Here is a 24,483-nt window from a genome sequence, read left to right on the forward strand (position 1 = left end):
AAGCTATGGCGGAAAAGAAATAGCCGCATCCTCCGTGAGAATAAGAGAACAGTTGAACATATACGGTGGAAGATTGATCCCACCATTCGTATTATTTTTTCTATCTATCAAGAGAAAGTTTCAGCAGGCTAAGTCGCACCTTACTATTTTGGTATTACTTGACGTTTGAGGTATGAACACGTTATTTTGCAAACATTACCACTTAGTCATAGGTTTCATTATCTTTTGTAAAAGAAACAAATGTTTGGATTTTATAACTCTTGTGATATATAATAGAAATGACCTCCAAAAAAAAAAAAATTGAATGCGAAATTTCCTGGCCAAGTTGGTCCGACCGCGACCGAGTGAATGTGTGATTGAGAAAACGTGGCGTCTAAGACGGGGAATGGAAAGGTTAGAACGTGTTGACTCTCTATTGACTGACTTTGGTCGGAATTCACGGACGAAGCTTCGGCCTATTACCATACATAATTTTCAATTTCAAATAAAATATATCCTATAAAACTACATTAACTGCGATAAAATTGAAGAAAAAAATACATAAATTTTAACGGTACAAAACTGTCAAATAAAAATACACACGAACCTCTTTAATTCTAAACCCTATCATTTTAAACAAAACTTTAATTCTAAATATTTTATCATAGGCATATAACAAAAAGGAAACAAAGCATTAATGGATTATGATTTTCTCAAGTCATTCATGTAACATGTTAAGGCAAAAAAACTCAATGAATTGTTGCATTTATACTAGCAATACATCCATGCATGATATTATGGTTACATAAACCAATTAAAAGCAAAAGAATTATAATGTAACAAAGCCATAGAGATTTTTCTCCCTATAATTTACAAAACAGGAGGGGTTGTCGAATATCATGTCGTGCCAAAGACTATCAATGTCGTTTGATGGACCACTTGTTTGGTCATTAATATATGGAGTCTTAAAGTGTATATGTACGTACATACGTGCTTCCATACATGTATATATACATTCATACACACACATATATATATATATATATATATATATATATATGCATCTATATATCACCATCATGTGTATGAAGGCGTCCCTGATCTCCAGTGTGTGTGTGTTTTTTTTTTAATCTTTGAGCCAATTTTAAATTCTTGAACATGGAGATTCCACTCTGCCTTACGCTCATCCTTCTCAGTGCTACTTTGGTGATGATCAAGTCGGTCCATTCGCAGACAACACAAGGTCTGTTCCTTAAAATTATACGACAGAAATATGCTTGCGGATAATCCTTACGGTATACTTTTGTTTTCGAGTTCTAACATGTTCTGTCCTCTCTTGATTTGTGAGAGATCCACAGGGTTCTTGAACTTGGCTTGCGGGATGATGCCCGGGAACAACACTTTCAGCGACGGAAGCGCGGGATTAACGTACACTTCGGATGCTAATTTCGTCGACAGCGGAGTCCCGGGAATGATCCAGAACGGGTACAGGCCGTATTCCTCGAAATGGTTATGGTACGTGAGGAGCTTTCCCGAAGGAACGCGGAACTGTTACAACCTGAACGCCACTCAGGGGGAGAAGTATTTGGTCAGAGCCATATTTGTGTACGGAAACTACGATAATCGGAGCGAGTGGCCGATCTTCGATGTGTATATAGGACCAAACAAGTGGACCACGGTCGATCTTAACGCATCAAAGTCTGGCCAGACAAACGAGATCATTCATATACCGAGATCGGACAATTTGCAAGTGTGTCTTGTTAAGACAGGGAACACAACGCCTGTCATAGCTACCTTGCAGCTCCGGCCGACGAGCAAGGATATCTACAAGAGTCAAGACGGATCTCTCGCGCTGTTCATACGGAACTACTTATCCAATGGCACGACAAAGCTTACGAGGTAATATGCTAAGCTATGTCTCGATAAATATACGCATTGACGTATCGAAAACCGTTAGCTAGAGAGTGAACTCCTTGTACATCTTACACTTGCTCTCAGGTTCCCGAATGATGTTTACGATCGAATTTGGTATCCGTACTTTGATTCCAATTCTTGGAATTGGTTGAACACCACGCTCACGGTTAGCACGTCTGACCAGCTCCAGCCCCCCGAACGCGTTATGCAAACGGCTGCAACACCTAAGAACTCGAGCGAGCCCTTAGTTATTCGGTGGCAGTTTGAAGATCCGAGTTCTATAATGTATTTTAGCCTGTATTTCTCCGAGATTGAAGAGTTAAATCCGAACGAGACGAGAGAGTTCAACATTATGGTGAACGGCACGCTTTGGTATGGACCTATTACGCCTCTAAGATTGCGGAGTACAACGATATCCTCGAAGTTTCCCAAGGACTGTCCAGGAGGACATTGCACGATTCAGCTCGTTAGGACCTCAAGATCGACTCGTCCGCCACTCCTCAACGCTTGCGAGGTGTACACCGCCGTCGATCTTCGGAATTTCGAAACTGTCCAGGAAGATAGTAAGCCATATCTCCTAATTTTCTCACACGAATAGGATTGTAACTCATACATCTGTTATTACATAACTCGTCGTTAAGACAACATTGTTTTTGCTTTTTCTGCAGTTGATTCTATCAAGAGAATAAAGGAAGTGTATGGATTGAACAGAAAAACGTGGCGAGGGGACCCTTGTTCGCCTATCGAGTTCTTGTGGGATGGCCTGAACTGCATCTATGATAACAACAATCGACCTCGAATCACTTCCTTGCAAGTTCTTCTTTCTCACCTTCATGAGCTTTGATCATTTCATGAGCATATGTTTATACTGACCTCGTAAATTTCTGTATCGAAAATCAGGAACTTATCTTCTAGTGGGCTTATAGGAAGCGTATCGACGGAGTTTCAGAATCTGACCCTTTTGAAAGAACTGTAAGCCCTTTTCTTGGATCGATTACTCGTGGATTTTCCTCTGAACATGTGAATGGGAACTCAAAGTATGGCTCAAGTTGTTCTTGACGAAATGCTATAGGGACTTGTCGAATAATAGCCTGACTGGAGGAGTGCCCGAGTTTCTCGCTGCAATGAGATCGCTGTCTTTCGTGTAAGCTATCTTTTACAACAGTAACCCGAAGAAATTAAAGAATAAGCAGAAGAAGAAAGATGATGTTTCTGATTTCGTTGTCCGATCTCTAATCTCGGACACTTACTTGCTCTTTTGTCTATGTGAGCAGAGACTTAAGTGGCAACATGCTTAACGGTCCAATCCCCGATGCCCTTCTTGATAGAATGAAGAATGGATCGCTAAGGCTATCGTAAGACGAATCTTCCGGGCCGTGATTATGCTACCATGTCTAAAACAAGTTCTATGAGCTAACTATTCGAATCGATATGTTCTAGTGCTCAAGGGAATCCAAATCTTGACAATCAATCAGATGTCAACAAGATTCGCAACAAAGATAAGAAGCATGTATCTGTTATAGCGATAGTAGCAACCATCGTTCCGTTGCTTGCAGCTGCAATCTTATTCGGAATCTTTTTCGCATATCGAAAGAGATCAACGGCCAAGAGAGGTATGTATGTATATATGCGCTCGTGATGAGATTCAAGAATCGGGTCGATGTACCTCTATATATAGAAACAGAACGTGTCGGAGTTTCGAAAACTTTCCTTTTGCAGGTCCACTTCCGGCGTCCAAAACCCAAAAATCGTTTCAAATCGAACGAAGATTTTCTTATACCGATATCATAAGGATGACAAACAACTTTGACAAAGTGCTCGGAAGAGGAGGATTCGGTGTCGTGTATCACGGTTTCTTGAATGAGACTGAACAAGTCGCAGTGAAGGTTTTGTCCGAGCCATCAGTTCTAGGTCTTAAGCAGTTCGAAGCCGAGGTGAGATCAGTTACATACATACATCGTATTCACGGCTATATATACAATATGCCAATCTGTTAACAAATTCAAATATCGATACGGTTTCGTGGTTTCGTTAGGTTGAGCTTCTTCAAAGAGTCCACCACAAGAATTTGGTGCACCTCGTCGGCTACTGCGACGAAGGGGATCAATCGGCCCTCATCTACGAGTACATGGCCCATGGTGATCTGAAAAATCTGTTGTCGGGTACAGTCATATACCTTACCGTTAAACTCGGCTATTTTCTAATCGAAACAAGTACATAGGACTTGAAAAATGCATTGGTACAGGAAAACATCGTACCGAGGCGTTGAGTTGGACGACAAGATTGAAAATAGCTACCGAAGCGGCGCAAGGTACAATCAAGATTCATAGCTTTGGGTGTTAATGGTAAAATAAAATGGACTCGTGACGTTATATGAAAACAGGGTTGGAGTATTTGCACAATGGTTGTACACCGCCGATGGTTCACAGGGACATAAAGACTTCGAACATTCTGTTAGACGCCGATTTTCAGGCAAAAGTGGCCGACTTTGGGCTGTCGAGATCTTTCGGATCCGAGGGCAGTACGCATACATCGACGATTTTTGCAGGCACGCCTGGATATGTCGATCCCGAGTGAGTTTCCAATACAACTAGTACATTCCCGTGTATATGATTAATCTTTTTTATGTGTTTGAAAGAAAATCATCATCATGGTTTTGTTTTCTGTGTTTGATATGGAATGTACATAGGTACCGAATGACGGGATGGCCAACCGAGAAGAGCGATGTGTACAGTTTCGGGATAGTTCTATTGGAGATACTGACGAACCAGCCGGTGATAGACAACAGGCGAGAGGGACAGCATATTACGGAATGGGTCCAAAACGTGGTCGAGAAAGGGGAAATCATGGACATTATGGATCCGAGGCTGGGAGGAGAGTTCAGAACGGATTCGGTCTGGAGAGTGGTCGAAGTGGCGATGGACTGCGTGAACCTTTGTTCGACCAGAAGGCCGAGCATGAGCCACGTGGCCGTGGAACTGAACCAGTGTTTAGCCTCCGAGATCTCAGGACGTAACAACAACAACAATGATTCTGAGATTAGTATGAGTTTGGCTTTTTCCAATGAGTTCAATCCCATAGCAAGGTAGATCTATGAAATCATTCGCCACTCATGCATTGCATGCAGTTCTTTGTATAACCTAATGTCCGTCGTTATATTCTTTGATCGACCGTCGTATTAATAAACGAACGCGAATTCCATCATCAAACTATGAAAACCATAACGTAAACTCTTTATAGGTTATATAATACATGAATTATCTTCACAATAACCAGATCTTTTTTTTTTAATTGTCAAAATTTGTTATTAACAGTTGATGGTTTCACGTGACATTTGGAAAATCAAAATAGGCGCCATGAGAGTTGCCACGTCAGAAAATCAACCAAAAATGAAAAATGGCTACGTATATGACTTCATGGGCATTTTTTTTTTGATAACCGGGTAATCCCAGGCCCAGAGGGTTCAGACTAATCCCGACCCACACGCACAACCGGCACCACACGTGTGGGATGTGAAGCACCCGAAGGTGGCCGGAGGGGAAATCTCCATACCCTGGGTGTTGAACCCACGACCTCTTATTCAGGAAGTGAGCTCTCAAACCAACAGAGCTGGGGGAGATCCCCTTCATGGGCATTTTTTTGATTAACATTAACATATGCTTTCATATATCATTTTCATATGAATATGACAACATACTTCGGATAATAATAATAATAATAATAATTTAACTGGTATATAGGAAGAATGATACAAGATCAAAATGTTTCACATTTCTTGAGTCTACAGGTGACACCATTTTTGGTTTATATAGATATTTATAATTAGAGATAATTAATAAGAATTATATAACTCAACAATTGATGAGCGTAATTTTATATGAAAATTCATAATGAAATATGGGGATGTTGCCAAGTGAGAAAGATGTTTCGTACTGCCAAATTGGCCCCGATCGAGTGAAAGTTCGTCGAGAAAACGTGTTGAAGGGTACGTGGACCGTCTTTGAAACGCCAAATAAAAATGTAACCTTGACTCGGCTTCGGTCTGTCATTTTACGCATAATTTTTAAATAAAAAATCCTATAAAATTATGCCAAATATTACAATCTCCGCGAATCGGCTTGGCTATATATCGAGTTAGAATGAAAAAATATGAGCTCGAATAAAACGGATCCGACAAGGTAACCTATCTCTAACTCGATTTTTTTTTTCCATTTTTTAATTATTTTTAACTTTTTTAAATATTATTTTAAATATTTTTATATTTTTTTTAAAACATTTTATTTTTTTTATATTCGCGAACGGTCGGCGAGTTGAAGCGATTTGGGTCGAACAATTTTTTTTTCTGACTCGTAAAAAATGGGTCGCAACCGAATCGAACCCAAAACGCACTCACTCGGACCGAGTCGGACGGTTTTGCATCCCTACTTTGAACGTGTCACTGCTAGTGATTGTGGAAAGCGAACCATTGTTTCTTGACCAGCAAGCAAACCTCATTCCAATCCATCAATTTCTCTCTGAATCGATCTTGCTGCGGATGATGGAGAAGACAAAGGAGCTGAAACAGAACATGATTTAACAAAGATTCCATCGATGTATCAATCGAGAAAACTCGGTAGCCGATCAGGGCAATACGATAAACTCAAACCTCGGATATTTTCGCTCATTAGATGAAACTAAAATTTACAATCAGCATAAAAGATTGTTCATTTCTGCAACCCTTTTGGATTTTGAGCCCACCATAAGATGGAAAAGCCTCTGCCGAGAGAAAAGTGTTCGTCTTTTTTCGGTGGTGGCGGCGGCGAGGAGATAACCATGGGAGAAGTAGATGATAATGACGAAGAGGAATTCGCTTTTCTGTACTCTCCAACATATTCCGTCTTCTTTTCTCGATCGTTTCCTTCGTCCAAAACCGAAGATTCTCTCCAATTGATCCACATTCTCAGCATTGCATAGAGCATTGCTAGGCATATCACGCTTGATGTGAACACGATTGCTACAATGACCAGTGCCACTTCAGTTTCTGTCAGTCTCTGCTTCTCCTTTCCCGACAAACCTCGACATTTCGCCAATGGAGGGCCGCACAGCTTGCTGTTTCCAAGGAAAGAGCTGACCGGGAACGTGGAAAATAACGAAGGAAGCTTGCCCTTCAGACGGTTACTCGAAACGTTTAGCATATGGAGGCTTGTGAGCTTACTTAGAGAAGATGGCACTTCCCCTTGGAGGAGATTGCAGGAAAGATTCAATCTTTCTAACTTGAGGAGGTTTCCGAGGGAAGAAGGGATCTTGTCCGAGAGATGGTTCTTGCTTAAGTCGAGAATCACTTGAAGTTCTGTCAAATCACCGAGCTCGATGGGTATAGAACCGGTCAGTGCATTCTCCGAGAGTCTTAGCTCATATAGTTTCTTGCATCGCTGGATTGTAGCCGGTATAGAGCCCGAGAGATTGTTTCTTTGTAGGTTGAGTACGTTGAGGGACTGCAGATTCCCGATCTCTGGTGGGATTTCACCAGAAAGAATGTTCGAATGGAGATTTAGCTTCAGCAATGCTGAACAATTGCCGACTTCTTGAGGAATTATCCCATGGAATCTGTTGAAAGAGAGATCCAGTTCTCCGAGCTGCTGTAAACTCCCTAACCAGACGGGCAGTTTCCCGGTGAATCGGTTCCCGTTAAGTAATATATGCTCAAGCTTAGTGCAGTTCTTGAGCTGAAGCGAGAATTCTCCAGTGAGTTTATTGGAGGATAAATCAAGGAACTTGAGTTGAACAAGTTGGCTGAAATCATAAGGAATTTCACCAGTCAGGTGGTTAAGAGCAAGGCGAAGACGGGTTAAGTTTCTGGACATGGAAATCCTCGGAGGGATCGAACCCTCGAAACTGTTGTTTGTCAGGTCTAGTGCAGTAAGTGAAGTCGAACCGGTAAGAGGATAAACAGACCCGGAAAGGCGATTATGAGAAAAATTGATGATCTTGAGGTTCTTGAGAAGGAATAGAGAGCTCGGGAGAGGGCCCTCGAGAGAGTTATTATAAAGAGTGATCGTGCTTAGTTCCAAGAGGAACTTGAATGTGAGTGGCAGCAAACCTGATAGCTTGTTATCGGCTAACGCAAGCTGCTGAAGCCTACTGCAGTGACCTAAGCTTGAAGGGATTTCGCCCGAGATCTCGTTTTGTCTCAACTGAAGCAGAACTAAGTTCTTGAGGTTTCCTACACTCGCGGGAATCGGACCCGAGAAATGGTTTCCAAAGAAATCAACCTCTGTCAAGCTTGAGCAGTTTGTCAATTCCTCTGGAATCTGCCCCGAAAACTGGTTATCGTAAAGGTAAATAGTTTTCAGATTCTGCAGCTTCCCGATCTCACGAGGGACTGAACCGTGTAACATGTTATCGAAGAGATAAAGACTCTCGAGGCTTGTCAGGTTCCCGATTTCCCTCGGGAGATTCCCGGTAAAGCTATTGTTGTTGAGGAGAAGATCAGTAAGGCTCAGAAATCGGTCGATGCTCGGAGGTATTCCTCCTCTGAAGTTGTTGTCGGAAAGGTCTAGTTGAAGCAATGAGGTGCAGTTCAGAATCTCCAGAGGAAACTCGCCCCAGAGATGATTCTCTGATGCGAAGAACTGCTCGAGGTTCGAGTTCTTCGCGCAGAAGCCGAGGGAATGTCGCCGGTCAATGCGTTGCGTGAAAGAATCAGGCTCCTGAGGTTTGTCAATCTACTGCTCAGAATCCTTATGGTACCTGAAAGTTCATTATCCGACAAGTCGAGAGTGTCGAGGCCGACCAAACCGTTGATTTCCACCGGGATCTCTCCGGTTAATCTGTTCCCGGCTAAGTTCAGATACTTCAAACCGGTTAGGTTGCTTAGCTGCCAAGGAACCGAACCCGAGAAGCTGTTATTAGCCAAGTTGAGTATCTCCAACGACTCGATCGACCCGAAAGAAGTGGAAATACTTCCTTCAAGCCCATTGTTTGATAAAACAATGACACGAAGAACTTCGCAGCTCTGAATCTCATCCGGAATCCGACCAGATAAATCGTTACTCTGCAAATCAAGAATCTCAAGATTCTTCAATCGTCCGATCTCACCCGGTATGCTTCCGTTCAACTCGCAGTATCCGAGTCCGAGAACTCTCAGCTCGGAGAGATCACCGATATGCTGCGGTATCTCTCCCCGCAGCATATTATCTCCCAGTCTAAGAACCTGCAGATTCTTCAAGAGACCGATCTCCGCAGGGACTCCACCCGAGAGAGAATTCGAAAAAAGGAACAAACTTTGGAGATTCTGAAGCCGGCCAAGCTCGGAAGGGATGAACCCGGTTAACGAATTCGACGAAAGATCGAGAAGTCGAAGAGAAACGAGGTGCTGGAACTCTCTAGAGATGGAACCAGACAGGCAGGAACCAGACAAGTTCAAGGCAGCGACACTAACACCATCATCCGAACATGTTACGCCGTTCCAGATGCATGCGTCTGAATCAGGAGACCAGTTGCTGAGAACTCCATTTGAATCGATGAATTCAGACCGAATCTTCAGTAGCCAGAAAGAGATTTCACTTGAGCCATGGCCATGATTGAGAACTGAGAGTATGATTATGAACAGAGATGCTTTGAAGAATCCCATTGTGCTGTGTCGTCACTTCACGGTAAATGAACAGAGCAATGCGTCTGAGTAAGATGGAAAAAAACACGATTTGGCTTATTTTCTTTCTTGAGAATCTCAGAATGCGAAAGTGGTGATAATAATAAGAAACAATGGCTGAATCCCCAAATATTCATTGAAATTTACAAAGAAACGTGGGTATGTGTTCACTTTTGCGTTCCGATTGTACTTTGTTGTCGACTGCATGTGTTCGGTACAATGTATTTATATTCCTTTCCAATAAATATTTATCCGGAATTATTTATTATATATATATATATATTATATCTCGCTTTTTTATTGCTAAAAGTTTGCATTTGTATTACTTGTAATATCTATATAAATGACGTCATTCTTTCATGTTATATTATATTTTTAGAGTTAGAAATTCTAATATATATATATGTATGTATGTATGTATGTATGTATGTATGTGTGTGATATTTCATTCAAATATATGGTTCAACTAATATGTTAGGATTTGGATAATCTAATTAAAAATTCCAATATGTTTTATAAATTCAAACCAATAAATTTCGGAATTTATGACATGGAAGACACCAATTTGGACCAATTGAACATTTTTTTTTATGGATTTGGCATTTATTTTTTAGCAAAAAGAAAATAGGTATAAGACCACTATCTATGATGAAGGGGTTGAAAAATGAGTAAGAGCATGCGCACAAGTTTGGTCCATTTTTGATATTTGGCTACTTCTTGATGTCACACTTGATGGATCCATGTTTATCCAAATTCACAACACTAAAATATGATATTTATTTAATTTTGTTTATATGTATATATAGAAAATAGCCAAAAGAGTTTACTTTTCTAACAAAAATCCAAAAATGTTTCTTGATTAAATGTGCCACCATGATAATTTTTAGACAATCTACAAAAAAACCATTATTTAACACAATCTAATAAAAAAACTAAAATTATCCATATATCGGAATAAAATCTATTTTTATAAACTCCAAAAATTTATAAATTTTATTATTTTTTAAATCTTTTCCTATTTCCAATCAATGATATACTTATAGTATTAATTAATATAATATTATAACTGTTATTTAAAGGTGTTAAACTCATACATTTTAAGAAATTAAATTGTAATTTATTTATGATAAAAAAAATTAATCGTATATGACAAACAATAATTCCAAGAAAAAAATGAAATACGAAGAGACTATAATTCTAGGGAGCAAAATGTTTATGTATGAATAATATCCCAAATAAAATAAATGGTTAGAATAATAAATCCAACAATTTTTTTTTTATTTGGAGACCCTCCCTAAGATAAAAATCAGGAAAGTAGCCCTTCCTCACTGATTGCTCAGAACGTGTCTGGAGATGGAGGGGGGTTGCCATCAACGTCCGCAACTTGTGGTCCTTCCTCAGGCAAGGAGGTGCCAACTAAGGCAGCTGTGGCTGATCTGAATTCGGAGCCTCCTTGTGATTTGAAAGCTCCTTCCTCTAGTGAGCAGAACTATGTTACTAAGGAGACACAGAACAAGAGGAAACCCTTTAATCCATCTGCACCTGCTGTCCCTCCAAAGATCACCAATCATGCATTCGTCCCCTCTGTTCCGGGTGCTAGTTTCAATGAATGTCCCTTTAGTTGTGCTCCTGTGAAAAGCGATAACAGCCCAAATCTGTTTAACAAACATCGTCGTCGCACTTGCCATTCCAAGAAGAGCAACGACAGTGATTTCTGGACCTCATTGGGTATGTTCCATAAGGGCATCCGCTGCGACGGCTGTGGGGTTCTTCCAATCACTGGCCCTAGATTCAAGTCTAAAGTGTAAGGACTATATATTGTTCTTGAAATTGTAGGAATTAGTTATTAGCAGATAATGTTCTTGACCATATCGACTTTTTCCCCTTTCTTCGGACAATGTTTTTCAGGAAAGAAGATTATGATCTCTGCAGCATCTGCTTCTCACAGATGGGTAATGAGAGGGATTACATCAGGATGGACAGGCCTGTTTCAGTTCAACCTCTACATAAAGCCAGAGAACCGTTTGCTCCTGTACGTATCAGTGCCTTCACATTGTCTTTAAGACTTTCTGACACTACAAATGACGTGGAAGTCCTCATCTTTTCTTGATCTGTATAGGCTCTGAACACTTTGTTTACCCGCACTCTGCCAGTTCCGCCACTCAACCCGGGAGAGTTACATCTGAAGTTGGGTCGGCCTAAGCTAGACAGCCGTTTCGTCCTCGATGTGAATGTATTCGACGGGACTGCAATGGCTCCGTCCACTCCGTTCACTAAGCTGTGGCGTATGAGGAACAATGGTTCTTTGGTGTGGCCTCGCGGCACACAGTTAGTCTGGATTGGTGGAGACATGTTTAGCAACTCACTCTCAGTTGATCTAGAGGTTGGAAAAATATCGTTTTTTTATTGCTATTTGTTTTCTTTTTTTTTTGTTTCATCATGTGGTTTTAGATTTTGAAGAAGTTTTGCAAATTCTTTAATTGATCTTTTTCTATTGTAGCAGATCCCGGAGCAGGGCGTGGGGGTTGACGGTGAGCTCAATGTTGCAGTTGATTTCGTTGCACCTGAGTCGCCGGGTCGGTACACTTCTTATTGGAGAATGGCTTCCAGTTCTGGTGCTAAATTTGGACAACGTGTTTGGGTTCTGATCCATGTAAAATAGCAACGCCCTCTAGCTTTTTTTTTCTCGAATTCTTCTTCTTTCCATGAAGATTCATTTCTCCTGTGTCAAATTTCTTTACTTGATCATTTCAATGTGAATACATACAGGTTGATGCATCCTTGAAGGACTCTGTTGTGAACGTGTTCCATGGATTGAACTTAAACGCTTCTCCTGATGAAGGTAGCTTGAAAGAGTTTGAACCACGTAACGAGCCTGATCAATATGACGGCCCTGTTCTGGAAACCGTCACACCCGTTGCTGATTTGAAACCGAAAGTTGAAGAATCCAAAGCCGTTGAAAAGGAGGACTTGCTGATTGGAGAAGCTCGTCCCGTTTCTCCTCGTAAACTTGATCCCTCGTCTTCTGCACATCACATCATCGACCTCACAGAGCCTGCAGCCCCTGCTGAGGGATCACTCGGAGGTTCCTCTACAAAGCACGAGGAATCGAATGATGCTGAGCGAGCACTGCTCGAGGAACTCGACGGGAAGAATGAGGTGGAGCAAGGCCTGCTCAAGGAACTCGAGGAGATGGGTTTCAAGGAAACCGATCTGAACAAGGAGGTCTTGAGGCAGAACAAGTACAACCTGGAGCAGTCGGTCGATGCCCTTTGTGGAGTCTCGGAGTGGGATCCGATCCTCGAAGAACTCCGGGAGATGGTACGTCTGTCGTGACATATCACGGTTTGAGAAACCAAAACGAAATCTTTCGATTCAACCGGGATTTTCTGTTGTTGCAGGGATTTCGTGACAGTGAGACGAACAAGAGACTGCTGGAGAAGAACAACGGAAGCATCATGCGGGCGGTGATGGATCTTCTGACAGGCGACAAGGCTTGAACTTTTGTCAGGAACGCTCACAAGTCTCTTGCCTTTGTCTAAAAGATATGTTTGATAAATAAGCCTCTCTCTCTCTCTCTCTCTCTCTCTCTCTCTCTCTCTATCTACAGTGTCTTTGTCGTCTGGTTTTTTCTTTCTGCAGTTTCTGATGCGATGCTATTGCTATCTGTGTACAAAATAAGACAAGGCTTGGTTTTAGTATATGAACCATGTGGTTTGTGTTTATTGTGTTCTTCGAAGGATGTTAAATTTTCTTTCTTTTTTTCATAAAATTAATCCATTATTGTATAAAATTAATCCGTACCTTTTTGTTCTCCTAACTCCCTCTGTCTCCCTTGAGATTAATGACTGAATCTCATTGTTATCAATATTTGTTTGTATCTTTAGTTCAACTTATTTATATATTTGTAAAAATAATAATAAATTAAAACATTAATAGTTTTTCTTTTTTTTCTTGGTTTTTTTGTAATATAATTAAGCAGTAGTTTAAGGCCAACTTCAATTGCAGGTTTAAATATGATTTAACCGCACGTTCTTCAACTTGGATTTCAAATGGAGAAATTGGGCTTGATTGTATTTTGGGAGTCTACTTCCTGTTTCTGAAATAATTTAAATTTTTTAAAAGACAAAAAAAAAAAATCCTCTTGTGACATCGGGATATTATTATATACAATTTCTTAGAAATTATGAAAATCCCTAAGCAACATATAATTAATTGTATTGTGTAAAAACGGATAGAATATTTTTATTTACTGAATTTTAACTTTCCGGACTATTCACATCAACGTTATTGAACCTCCTCGAACAAGCACGATAGAACAAACTCCTAAGACTATTTCTACTCTCTTCCCCCTTCGTCTTCTTCTTCTTCTTCTTCAGCCCTATCAATCTGCTCCATTCCCCGTCATCGTTGTCCCCTACGAAACCCGAAAACGCGTTTTCTAACGCGAGCCCTCGTTCCAACTTCTTCGAAACTGCGACAATCTCGTACGAATCCCACAGAGATTGCCCGAAATCCCAACGAGAACCCGTCGGATAACGGTAGCGGTGATCGTCCGTATCAACGCCCGCCGTTATCGATAACGCCTCTATCTTGAAACGCGAAGGCTTGTCTCTGATGAAACCGTACCTTCTCTGAGCTCCGAACTCCCAGCACGAAGAGGTTGTCGTCGTGTTAGAGCGACTGAGCCAAGCTTGTGCCACTGCTTTCACGACTTCGAGTCTCTTCTGTTCTTGTTCTTGATCTTCTCCTCCTGATTTAGATTTGTGTTTTCTGTTGTTCCTCTTCATGGTTTCTGGTTCTTGGTTCTCGTCCTTGTTTGTGTTTGTGGATTACGGGAAAGTGGGTTTAGGGGTAAGTTGGTGTTTTGTCGGTATCTTGTGTAAAAACTAAAATGTGAGCCTTTAGTTTGTTGTCCGAAACGAACAACTCAGAAGAAGAGGGAGGGACCGAAGGGGGTGGACTTTATTTTAATGTGTGGTTTAATTTGTTGTCGAAATTGTCATTTATGCTAAAAGGTGGAGAAGAAAGAGAAAATTAGAAAAAGTAAAAAAAGAAGAAGAAAATTTTATATAAGTACCCTAACATAAAATATACCAAATAAATAAACAATTTTTTACAATTTATCTAATTGATAGATCAATTGTCAAAATATTCTAAATTAATATTTCAAATATTAAATATTTCACATAGATATCTTAACTCATAAAATAGATTATAATTTATGACATCGATTCTAACAAATATATAAAATTATACGTTAATTTCTAACATAAAAAACAAAACTCACTAAATCGACAATAATTTTCAATCTCGACTTTAACTATTAGATGTTAATTCCAATATAAAAAACAAATTAAAGTTTTAAATTGCTCTCGATTTCGTAAATTAGACTATTAACAATATTTGATATATCAATTTAAAAAATTTTAATATTTGAGATATTAATTAGATAAAATTAAAAATTAAATTATTTGTTTGATATATTTTACAAAGTTGGGTACTGGATTTTTCCAAAAGAAAACAATGAGGAGGAAATTGTATATGAAATTTTTTAAAATTTGTCATAAGAAATTGGAACATAAATAAAAGTAGAGTGAACAAAATTACTATAGAATGGAAGAAGGAGGCCGATAAATGAATCTGAAAAAATAAAATGCAAACTTAATATAAAAACAAATGAATAATTTGTGGGAAAAAAGAGTAACGGAATAGGTAATTGAAAGGAAAAACGCATACTAAAATGGAAAAAAAAACGTGAAATTTTTGGAAAATGAAAATTGGCAAGAATAAGCAATAAATTTCAGAAAAAATAAAATTAAAAGGAACAAAGCCTAAAAATGTAAAAGAAAATGCGATAAAAGTTCAAAACAAATGTGACAAAAAAGGGGGGAAATATCCGTAGGATTAAAGCGTTTTGAGAATTAGTTCGGATTCGGGATGAAATGCATCGGTTAAATTTTTTCGGTTTTATAAAAATAAATACCAATCGGTTTTTCTATTATATTCGATTCAGTTTCGGGTTCGGTTCAGTTCCGGTTTTTATTAAAAAAATATAGATTTTCTTTTAAAAAATTCGGTTTCTTGAGATTTTTTAAAATTCGGTTCGGTTTGACTCGGTTACGAAAAATTTGATTTTTTAAAAATAATATCATTTGACAGTTTAGAACGGTTCAAGAAAAATATCGTAGTTTTTGGTAGGGTTCCGAAAAACTGAATCGAAATGTTCACAGTAGAATTAACTTGACAAATAATTTGCATTTAACCCATTTTAATAAATCCATGTTGTTGAATGTGATAGCGCTGATTCATGTGGGGTTTTAACCCTAATAACCCACTTGGGTCGCAGCAATTTCAGGGTACACCACCGAAAAAAAAAAAAAATTTGCGACCTTATTACGACTAATATATAACTAATATACAACTTATTACGACTAATAAACTACTCTTATTTTAGTTGTATATTAGTTATATATTAGTCGTAATAAGGTCGCAAATTTTTTTTTTTTTTTCGGTGGTGTACACTGAAATTGCTGCGACCCAAGTGGGTTATTTGAGTAATATTCCCGATTCATGTGCTAAACCCAAAATTGGAAGAATCTAATGAAAACTTTAGATTGTGGACATTCAAACTATAAACTCTAAATTGTAACGAAAAAAAATAGATTATATAAAAAAAATTGGGTTTTTTATTTGAACCTTAGCAATTGAAAAAAAAAAAGAAGCGCTTTGCCCATATCCATATGAATTACGAACAGAACAGAAAATGTGATTCCGTTTCCCGCCCATTTCCTGAAGGAACATAAATCCCCAAATTGAAAATTTCAAGCCTTTAGGTCTCTCTCTTACTCTCCCTCTCAATTGACCGGCATGAGCACTCCCATGGAGCTCTCACTCCAAAACCCTACGTCAGAGGAGATGATTAGTAACCTTCAGAATCATTCACTGGAAATCTCTCATCAAAACCCTTCTGAATCAGTGTCTTTCACCGACCAGAATGGCGTCGCTGAGCCAAGCCTTGCAACAAATCCTCCATTGCCATGCCTACACGAACATAAATTTCTCGTATCTGGTACAGCAATGCTTTTCCCAACTCGTTTCCCCAGCTCCCAAGCTCCGATTTCTGTGATTCTTCCCCTTACGCCTTTCTCTGGTTTGTGTTTTTGCGTTTTGTGTTTGTGGGGTTTATCTTCTTCATAGTCGAAGTCTGCTTAAAACCTTCGAGCACAGCTCGATTTGAAGATGTACGAAGAGCTGTGGAACGGTATGTAAATACTCTTGTTCGGGTGCCTTCTTCTCTTGTTTGTCGACAATGGGTTAATTTGGATCTGATGCAGGATGTTGGAGAAGAGGAGCATGAGCTATGTCGATGGGCCGGTCCTGATTCCCTCGGATGATTCATTTCTTCTGGAAAACGTGCAAAAGATATGCATTTGTGATACGGGTACGATCTCAATTAAAACTTTCAATTTGTTTTTAGGGTTTCGGTGTTGTTGATGTTGGAGTTGTGCCCTTGTTTCTAGAGGAATGGGTGAAAAACAATGATGTTCTGTTGTTCTGGCAAGTAAAGCCGGTTGTCCATGTCTTCCAGGTAACTCTTGTCTTGATTGATTTGAGTAGGTACTGCTGCTATCTGGGTATCATCTGTACATTTGATTTAATGATGATCTAAATCCAGCTAATTGAGGAAGGACCATGTGAGGAATTGAGTGGAGATGGGCAAATGGCTAGTTTCAATGAATGGATTCTTCCTGCGAAAGAGTTTAATGGCTTGTGGGAAAGGTCTGTGTCAAAGTTTGGCCTCAATCACTTTCCAAGTTGTGACGGGTCTTGAGCAAGTTATTTAGCAGTCAGAGTCTTTTGCTTGTGCAGCCTAATATATGAATCAGGACTCAAGCAACGATTACTAAGATATGCTGCCAGTGCATTGCTGTTCACGCAGAAAGGTGTAGATCCAAATCTTGTATCATGGAACCGGTAAGAAACAATTGGTAGAATTTTCTGTATGGTGCTATACCGAGAAATTCCATACTGTGGTTCTTACTTGTGTGTCTGTTTTTCTTCTACTCTAAGAAGCTACTCTAAAGAACTTCAGAAATTAAGATGCCTAGCAAGCTGAAAATGTTTATATCTTAGTATGTGGTCATCTTTGTCTGATTCTAGTCATTTATTGATGTCCCACATCAAAATTTTATATAAGAGCACCGGGTTACAGCTGTTGAATTTCCATGCAGCATTATTCTGCTGCACGGACCACCAGGGACTGGCAAAACATCTCTATGCAAAGCCTTAGCTCAAAAGCTATCAATTCGGTGCAACTCCAGGTTCTTTTCTTAGAGTCGACTCGTTTATGGACTTTCATATTGTTTAAACTTGTTTTTGGATTGTCACATTGATTATATTTCTGTTTTGCTTCTGATTCCATTTCCTTTGTCAGATATCCACATTGCCAACTGGTCGAGGTCAATGCTCACTCATTATTTAGTAAATGGTTCTCCGAGAGTGGCAAGCTGGTATGAACAAAAAATCACCTCTGTTTTATATGTTCTTGCTTCTTCCTTGGTCATGCATTTAAACATCAGTTCGTCGGACATGCTAATATTATTTTATGGGTTCCTGGAATCAACTTCATCCCGTTTTGTGGCTAACTTATTGCTCAGGCCATAGTCGATGTAGGCAAACTCTTAGATCTTCCTCTTTTCGCGATCAGCACAGTTGCATCCTTTCCAAAGATAACACTAGAACAATTTTATTTCTAGACTGTTCCATAGAACAACTTCATTTTATACTGGAAAATCTTATAGTAGAGAAACAACTGACAACTAGTTAGTAATGGTTAGCAGGAAATTAGTTTCATTGGACAAAATGGGATGTGTTTGTGCTACTTAGTAATAGCATATATATACGTAATTGTTGTTAGCCACTGTTCTCAATTGCTAGTTTCTATCATGCACATATTAGGTTGGAACAACCAAAGAGTTCTTAATGGGGAATGTTGTATTATGTCTAAGAAGTTGATCTTGTATCAATATCACCATTTTCGCCATCTCTGTTGTGTAGCGATCATTTGTGCTTGTACAGAAACTGTACTAGGGTATAGCATCTTTCTAACTACATCTGCTAATTCTATAATCCAGGTTGCTAAGCTTTTCCAAAAAATTCAAGAGATGGTAGAGGAAGATAACAACCTTGTATTTGTTTTGATTGGTGAGCATCATAATGCCATAGCTCTTGATACTTGCATAGGCTTCCTTCTCCCTTTTGGTCTGAGATTGTTTTGTCTGCAGATGAAGTTGAAAGTCTTGCTGCAGCTCGGAAAGCTGCATTGTCTGGTTCAGAACCTTCAGATTCTATCCGGGTATTCCAACTTACTTCTAATTTTACTTTCATAGTGTAAAGATCTACTATTTGTGGAATTGCAATATAATGTTTGAAGACTGACATCGTCTTTGACATACACGACCCAGGTTGTGAATGCACTACTTACCCAAATGGACAAATTGAAATCTTCACCGAATGTGATAATCCTCACAACATCAAACATAACTACTGCTATTGGTAAGCTGGTTGTCCATTTTGTGGCCATCCTTCTGTTAATGTTTTGGAATTCATGTGAGAGTGAAGAATGCTCTGGAATCACAAGTCTTAATATAACTTGATCAGCCACACGCTTCTTGCAGATGTTGCATTTGTCGATCGAGCTGATATTAAAGCATATGTTGGCCCTCCGACCCTTCATGTTCGTTACGAAATTTTGAGGTCTTGCCTTGAGGAACTTATACGTAAAGGAATCATATTAAACTTCCAGGTACGAACTCAATCTTTTTGTTATTTTTCGCTCAACAAGAATCAATCCTTTGGTGTGTCTCATAAGCTCCACAAAAATCATCTTTCAGGGCTCTGATGAACTTGCTATTCCAAGCTTTTCTAGCCTGAAAGAGAAATCGAATATAACCAATATTCATGACATGAAAACAGTTCCCTGGTTCTGTAAACAATTGGTAGAAGCCGCTGAAGCATGTGAGGTCAGGCATTTGGGATTCCATCATAATGATTCTAGTACAGTGACAACAATATGGTAAAATTCCCAGTTTCCTTGCCTGATTTCGATAGTTTTCAACGCAGGGTTTAAGCGGAAGATCATTGAGGAAGCTTCCATTTCTGTCACATGCAGCGCTTGCAGACCCAAATGGCCATGACCCGAGTGAGTTCTTGTGTTCTATGATCGAAACCGCTAAGAGAGAGAGGTCTGAACTGCAGGAATGAACATCTTGTGAGCCGATAAGGCATGATCAACGGCATTGTCCATAGCAAGCGAATACATATGTTCATTATAAAGTAAACCTTGTAGGACAAAACAAGTATACTGAAATAGAGTATGATATGGAAGTTAGAGTTATAATGTTCTGGGATTAGTATGGATCATTACAAACCAGGGATGAAGTAACAAGTAGTATCATATAGTGTTGGAGGTGTACTTGATCTCGAACCTGCCATCGACGGGTTACCTGACTAAGAAGGTAGACGTATAAGAGTAATGCCAATTCAACAACCAAGATGTTCCCGCTAGAATAATTCTCCGGACGAGAAATTTTTTAATCTCACTAGTGCTGAAAGGTTTATCATGCTTTCCGGCTTATCACTATGCATTTACTAAAGGTCCAAACTTTAGGGACAATATAAGTGTTGAAGCAGAAGCACCTGATCATATGGTACTTGAGACCCATTTGTAGTTTCATTGTATTTATCAAAGGAGATTTGATTGTGCTTTGATCCTGTATACGTGCCAGATCTGAACAACAATCTGGTGTGCAATTTACAATGAAGAGAAACAAACCCCTCCTTTAAGTGACTAACAATCTGAAAACTTGTTTTTGATAATACCCCATATGAGATTCTCAGTGACTCAAGATTATCCTCTTTGTTCTGTACAAAGTTTCTAGTGTTTCCGTGACAAGAATCGGATCAAACCCAGAAAACAAACCAAGAAAGAGGGAATCTTTGCATTGACTCTCAAACCCTTGTTAGAACTCTCACTTGTTTCTTGTAGTAAACGTTGACCTGGTCATGCCCTAGCGTTTGAATTCAACAACTTTTGACTTGCAGCAGACAGACAGAACCTTCTGAAGGGTGTCTGGTGGGAGCTCTTGAAGGAGTTCTGAAACAGCAAGCTCATGCTTCCTCGTTAACTCATTCAGCTCCTCCTCGTGCTTCACTAATAATTTCTCGAGTTTGCTCCCTAAATTCTTGATCTCCATCTCCATCCCAGTTCGCATTTCGCTGCCCTCATCTCCATCACTCTTCTTTTCCTTGCAATCATCTGAAGTATGTCCATTCTGAACATGTTTGTTTAAGCTGTCTTCGTGCCCAATGGCGCCAGCATCCGATGATAACTCTGAGGCATGATGCTTTCTTAGAGAGTTTTCGTTTTCGGCTTTGCCCAAAGAGCAGTAGGTCCTACCAGACGGAAGTGTTTCCACTGAAAATGCATAAGGTGAATTAGTCTCCGCGCTCAAGGTAGATTTATCACTCGGGGCAGGAGAATTATCGTCTTCCCCTGTTTCACGATCATATGGATTTGCAGCAGTTCCATCGGGATTTTCTTCGTTGGATCCTATCGATGCCCAGTCTGGAATGTGGGATCTTATCTCGGACTCGATCATCTCAGCGATAGTTGAAACATCTTGGTCAGTCAGGTCAAGCTCCTCCACCATCTCAGAAGCAACAGAGGTCGGTGTATCTGCCTCGGTATTGAATGGGAAATGAATGTTGTGAAGATGACCTGAGACAAGCAAAACTATTCTGAATGTGCTTTCAAGAGATGTCAATAGAGATATACACATATAGGAAGGTAAGTAATGGAACCTGTGGAATCGGGTATTCGCAGTTTCAGAAATATAGTGTTCATATCTGTTCTTTGCCCTTGTACTGTCAAATCTATACCAGACTCAGCTGTAGCAGCATTTTCCGATGCATTCAATACATTGCCGGTATCTGCAATTTCTCGAGCCAAAAGTTACCATCAAACAGCTATGGACTGTAAGCCATGCAAGAGGGTAAATTTTTTTTACCTGAGTGACGGGTATTGGAAGGCAGAGGATGATGACCTATGACTTCCGACTCATCATCCGAACGCAGAAACGGGTCCTCCAGAAGTTGCTTGGCAGTTAATCGGTCAGACACTTTGGCAATACACTTTTCTATAAATATTCTGACTTCAGGATTCTCGACCTTTGCAAGTGAAGCTGGTTTTATTCCCTAACATTATTGAAAATGGAAACGATCATGAGAAGTCGGCAGTGAGACTCGGAAGGATTCTAATGAAAAAAACACGAACTTTACTTACCGAAGTTACTTTTTTGTATATTTGAGCAGCATTGGCACACTCGGCATATGGATATTCAAATGTCACCAACTCGAGCAGGCACATCCCGAAAGCGTAAATGTCAACAAGCTCATTGTATTCCTCTTCGTAAAGCTCGGGTGCCATAAACTCCGGCGTACCTAACAAAATCGATGATCATAACCCAAAAAGTTCCAATACCACGAAGCATTAGAAAGGCAACAAGAAAAGGGAAACCGCTCACCGATAACACTACGGGCTAAATGAGTTTGGTGCAAAATGGCAGCTAAACCAAGATCTGCAATTTTGACTTCGCCCTGGTTGCCATTGATGAAGATATTATCACACTTCAGATCTCGGTGGATCACAGGAGGATCATGACCGTGAAGATAAGTAAGACCCTCTAGAATCTGTCGAGACCATTTCTTCAATGCCCTCAAATCAACATGCTTATGCTTCTTCCTATACCTGCCCACGATCGGAAAATCATGCCTTCAGATAAAGACAAAAGCCAGGCATTACAGACAGAGATGATGGAAAATCACCGGATATAGAAACTCACTGTCGTAAAGTTCCCGAGGTGAAAATTTCAGTGATGAAGTTGATGGTCTCGTCCTTTGAATCAACCCATGAATGGTAAAACTTTATTATATTCTTGTGCTTCAGAGTCTTGAGAAGATGAACTTCTGAATATAGATGTTCCATATCCACCGAATTACGCAACAGATCAGCTACCTTGATCTGATTCCATGCCACCTCTATTCCTTCCAGTTCATCAAACGCTCTGTATCTGAATTTGGCAAGCTCTAATCAAGGACATGAAACATTTTACTCATTTCATGGACAGAACAGAACAAAACCCTAATTGTACAAGGAAAGTGCTAAAACTCTGAAATATCAACCGGGTCTAGCTGGTAAACAAGCCAGGCCGATGGATCAAAGCATGAAAAGGATACACTTTCTTGAAAGCTCCTCTTCCTAAAACCTCCTTATACTGCAAAATTAATGGAAACACGTTGACAATCGACAGCAGCGACTAATAAGGAAACCCATTTGGGGAAAATCACACGAACTATCAAAAGGTGGGCAAAATCAACGCTTTGAGATCAAATGAGGTGAAATTCGACACAAACCCGACCGTAACGACCACTCGGGTCAATCTCGACGAACCCATCTGGATCATCCTGTTCTTGCTCGACCGACAAATCCGGTGGCGGTCCCGTCATGTTCTTGCGAGAACCCAAGCACCCTTATCCAGAATTCGGCTCTACCAAATCTCAGAGGATCAGAAATTGCTAAAACGAGAAAACTGAAGGATCCCCAGGAAATTGGGAGAAAAACGGATTCCAATTCCGAAACGAGAGGGATTCAGATGCGGGACTTTTGATCGAATCAGGTGTTATGCAGAACTCGAAACGTGACTCCTGAGTCCTGACTGACTTTGTGTGAAGGATCTCTCTTTTGTTTTCACATGGACTTTAGATTTGTTTGAAGCTTTGATATTTTTTTTTTTTTTTTTGCGCTTAAAAAGTACGTTTTCCCTGGTTTCCTCAGATATTTTATCTGTGAGATTTGGTTTCTGTAGATTTTTCATATTTGTGCCACGTGGTAGTCTCGTGATGGTCTCATTGGTTTCTTTTTAACTTTTATCATATTTTTTTTTATAGTTGAATGTCTTTAATCTTATATATATATATGGGGACAAATTTATAGTATAAAGAATGGCTATAGATGAATTTATAAGGAATAAGGATTAAATTTTATTGATTTAAAAAATTGTTTATAAAAAGTTTGATCTCCAATTATTGGATCATAAATGTAACAAAAATTAATAATTGACCTATATTTATGTAAAATATTATACTTTCGTTGCAAAACCAAGAACGATTGCCCCAGGTTCGACACCTTGGGTGAACCTTTAAAAAAAAAAAAGTTTTTTTATTCTCAAAACCAAAATACCACAACAGTCATTAATATGTCACATTTTGATGTTTTAAATTAATTTCATATCAATAAAACATTATTTTAAATATTTAATTCAAGACAAGAGACTCTCCAGGCTACATAGCTTGATTTCTAATATTGATCTATGGAGCTGTACGATGCGGAGTTAAATACATACTCTTGTGATATTTTACTTTTGAATTTTATTTTTATTTTTTATACATAACATCAATAAAAAATATTTATAATCAATTTATAATATTATATTACTAGAAATATTGTATATTTATTATCTGTATAATTTCATTTATTTCTTATTGTCTACAAAAAAAATATAAAAAACAATATTTTTTACTATTTAAACAATAATTATTCAAAATTAATCGAAATTAAAAATATACAATAATTCCCTCTAAATATATGTATGCTTACAAAAATTATGTCCAATGTGTATTATTGTGTATATCTGTCTTTCTTTAATCTTGTTTATTCATTCAGTGAACAACAGTATTGTTGTGTATATCCCTAATTCTGATTAGTAAATATTGGAAGAAAAATTGTCTCAACGATCATTTTTTCCTTTAATCTTTCATTTAAAATTAACATTTTCTTATTGGTTTACCATTTTTTTTATTTCTCTTTTTATTCTTCGTATTTGTCTTTCCCCGTGGTA

At 39.1% G+C, this 24,483-nt stretch overlaps 5 protein-coding genes and 1 pseudogene across 5 annotated transcripts; 3 read left to right on the forward strand and 3 right to left on the reverse strand.

Moving 5' to 3' along the window:
- Nucleotides 1-1,071: 1,071 nt before the first annotated feature.
- LOC104824984 (probable LRR receptor-like serine/threonine-protein kinase At1g51820) lies at nucleotides 1,072-5,054 on the forward strand. Its single transcript, XM_010557199.2, has 13 exons — nucleotides 1,072-1,222; nucleotides 1,338-1,878; nucleotides 1,978-2,456; nucleotides 2,562-2,703; nucleotides 2,794-2,865; nucleotides 2,966-3,037; nucleotides 3,168-3,248; nucleotides 3,334-3,506; nucleotides 3,613-3,827; nucleotides 3,929-4,055; nucleotides 4,139-4,204; nucleotides 4,277-4,466; nucleotides 4,583-5,054. The coding sequence occupies exons 1-13, from the start codon at nucleotides 1,138-1,140 to the stop codon at nucleotides 4,980-4,982; spliced, it is 2,643 nt and encodes an 880-aa protein (XP_010555501.1). The 5' UTR covers nucleotides 1,072-1,137; the 3' UTR covers nucleotides 4,983-5,054.
- Nucleotides 5,055-6,527: 1,473 nt separating this feature from the next.
- LOC104824985 (LRR receptor-like serine/threonine-protein kinase GSO1) lies at nucleotides 6,528-9,700 on the reverse strand. Its single transcript, XM_010557200.1, is given in 2 exon segments — nucleotides 6,528-8,536; nucleotides 8,539-9,700. Coding segments are annotated over 2 exon segments (2,907 nt in total). The 5' UTR covers nucleotides 9,506-9,700; the 3' UTR covers nucleotides 6,528-6,596.
- Nucleotides 9,701-10,187: 487 nt separating this feature from the next.
- On the forward strand, nucleotides 10,188-13,118 carry LOC104825177 (protein NBR1 homolog). Its single transcript, XM_010557466.1, has 7 exons — nucleotides 10,188-10,214; nucleotides 10,834-11,327; nucleotides 11,432-11,555; nucleotides 11,643-11,906; nucleotides 12,027-12,176; nucleotides 12,293-12,844; nucleotides 12,925-13,118. Exons 1-7 carry the CDS (start codon nucleotides 10,188-10,190, stop codon nucleotides 13,021-13,023), a joined length of 1,710 nt encoding a protein of 569 aa, XP_010555768.1. The 3' UTR covers nucleotides 13,024-13,118.
- Nucleotides 13,119-13,782: 664 nt separating this feature from the next.
- LOC104825178 lies at nucleotides 13,783-14,324 on the reverse strand. Its single transcript, XM_010557467.1, has one exon. The coding sequence runs from the start codon at nucleotides 14,311-14,313 to the stop codon at nucleotides 13,783-13,785; it is 531 nt and encodes a 176-aa protein (XP_010555769.1). The 5' UTR covers nucleotides 14,314-14,324.
- A 2,000-nt stretch (nucleotides 14,325-16,324) lies between these two features.
- Nucleotides 16,325-19,938, forward strand: LOC104824986 (pachytene checkpoint protein 2 homolog). Its single transcript, XM_010557201.2, has 14 exons — nucleotides 16,325-16,595; nucleotides 16,724-16,787; nucleotides 16,861-16,967; nucleotides 17,047-17,114; nucleotides 17,202-17,305; nucleotides 17,396-17,500; nucleotides 17,758-17,847; nucleotides 17,961-18,036; nucleotides 18,661-18,730; nucleotides 18,811-18,881; nucleotides 18,991-19,081; nucleotides 19,204-19,331; nucleotides 19,420-19,548; nucleotides 19,649-19,938. Exons 1-14 carry the CDS (start codon nucleotides 16,394-16,396, stop codon nucleotides 19,787-19,789), a joined length of 1,446 nt encoding a protein of 481 aa, XP_010555503.1. The 5' UTR covers nucleotides 16,325-16,393; the 3' UTR covers nucleotides 19,790-19,938.
- Nucleotides 19,939-20,395: 457 nt separating this feature from the next.
- On the reverse strand, nucleotides 20,396-23,388 carry LOC104824987 (annotated as a pseudogene).
- Nucleotides 23,389-24,483: the final 1,095 nt, after the last annotated feature.

Source organism: Tarenaya hassleriana, unplaced genomic scaffold, assembly GCF_000463585.1.
Source record: "Tarenaya hassleriana unplaced genomic scaffold, ASM46358v1 Cleome42, whole genome shotgun sequence".
Classification (NCBI taxonomy): Eukaryota; Viridiplantae; Streptophyta; class Magnoliopsida; order Brassicales; family Cleomaceae; genus Tarenaya; species Tarenaya hassleriana.

Excerpts from the sequence above, each read along its gene's own strand:
- LOC104825177 (XM_010557466.1), top strand. The coding sequence starts at position 10,188 with ATGAGTAAGAGCATGCGCACAAGTTTG. Across the intron at positions 11,556-11,642 it reads CCAGAGAACCGTTTGCTCCT|GCTCTGAACACTTTGTTTAC; the intron begins GTACGTATCAGT and ends TGATCTGTATAG. Across the intron at positions 12,177-12,292 it reads GTGTTTGGGTTCTGATCCAT|GTTGATGCATCCTTGAAGGA; the intron begins GTAAAATAGCAA and ends GAATACATACAG.
- LOC104824984 (XM_010557199.2), top strand. The coding sequence starts at position 1,138 with ATGGAGATTCCACTCTGCCTTACGCTCATCCTTCTCAGTGCTACTTTG. Across the intron at positions 3,038-3,167 it reads ATGAGATCGCTGTCTTTCGT|AGACTTAAGTGGCAACATGC; the intron begins GTAAGCTATCTT and ends CTATGTGAGCAG. Across the intron at positions 3,249-3,333 it reads AATGGATCGCTAAGGCTATC|TGCTCAAGGGAATCCAAATC; the intron begins GTAAGACGAATC and ends GATATGTTCTAG.
- LOC104825178 (XM_010557467.1), bottom strand. The coding sequence starts at position 14,313 with ATGAAGAGGAACAACAGAAAACACAAATCTAAATCAGGAGGAGAAGAT.
- LOC104824986 (XM_010557201.2), top strand. The coding sequence starts at position 16,394 with ATGAGCACTCCCATGGAGCTCTCACTCCAAAACCCTACGTCAGAGGAG. Across the intron at positions 16,596-16,723 it reads ACATAAATTTCTCGTATCTG|TCGAAGTCTGCTTAAAACCT; the intron begins GTACAGCAATGC and ends TCTTCTTCATAG. Across the intron at positions 17,115-17,201 it reads CGGTTGTCCATGTCTTCCAG|CTAATTGAGGAAGGACCATG; the intron begins GTAACTCTTGTC and ends ATCTAAATCCAG.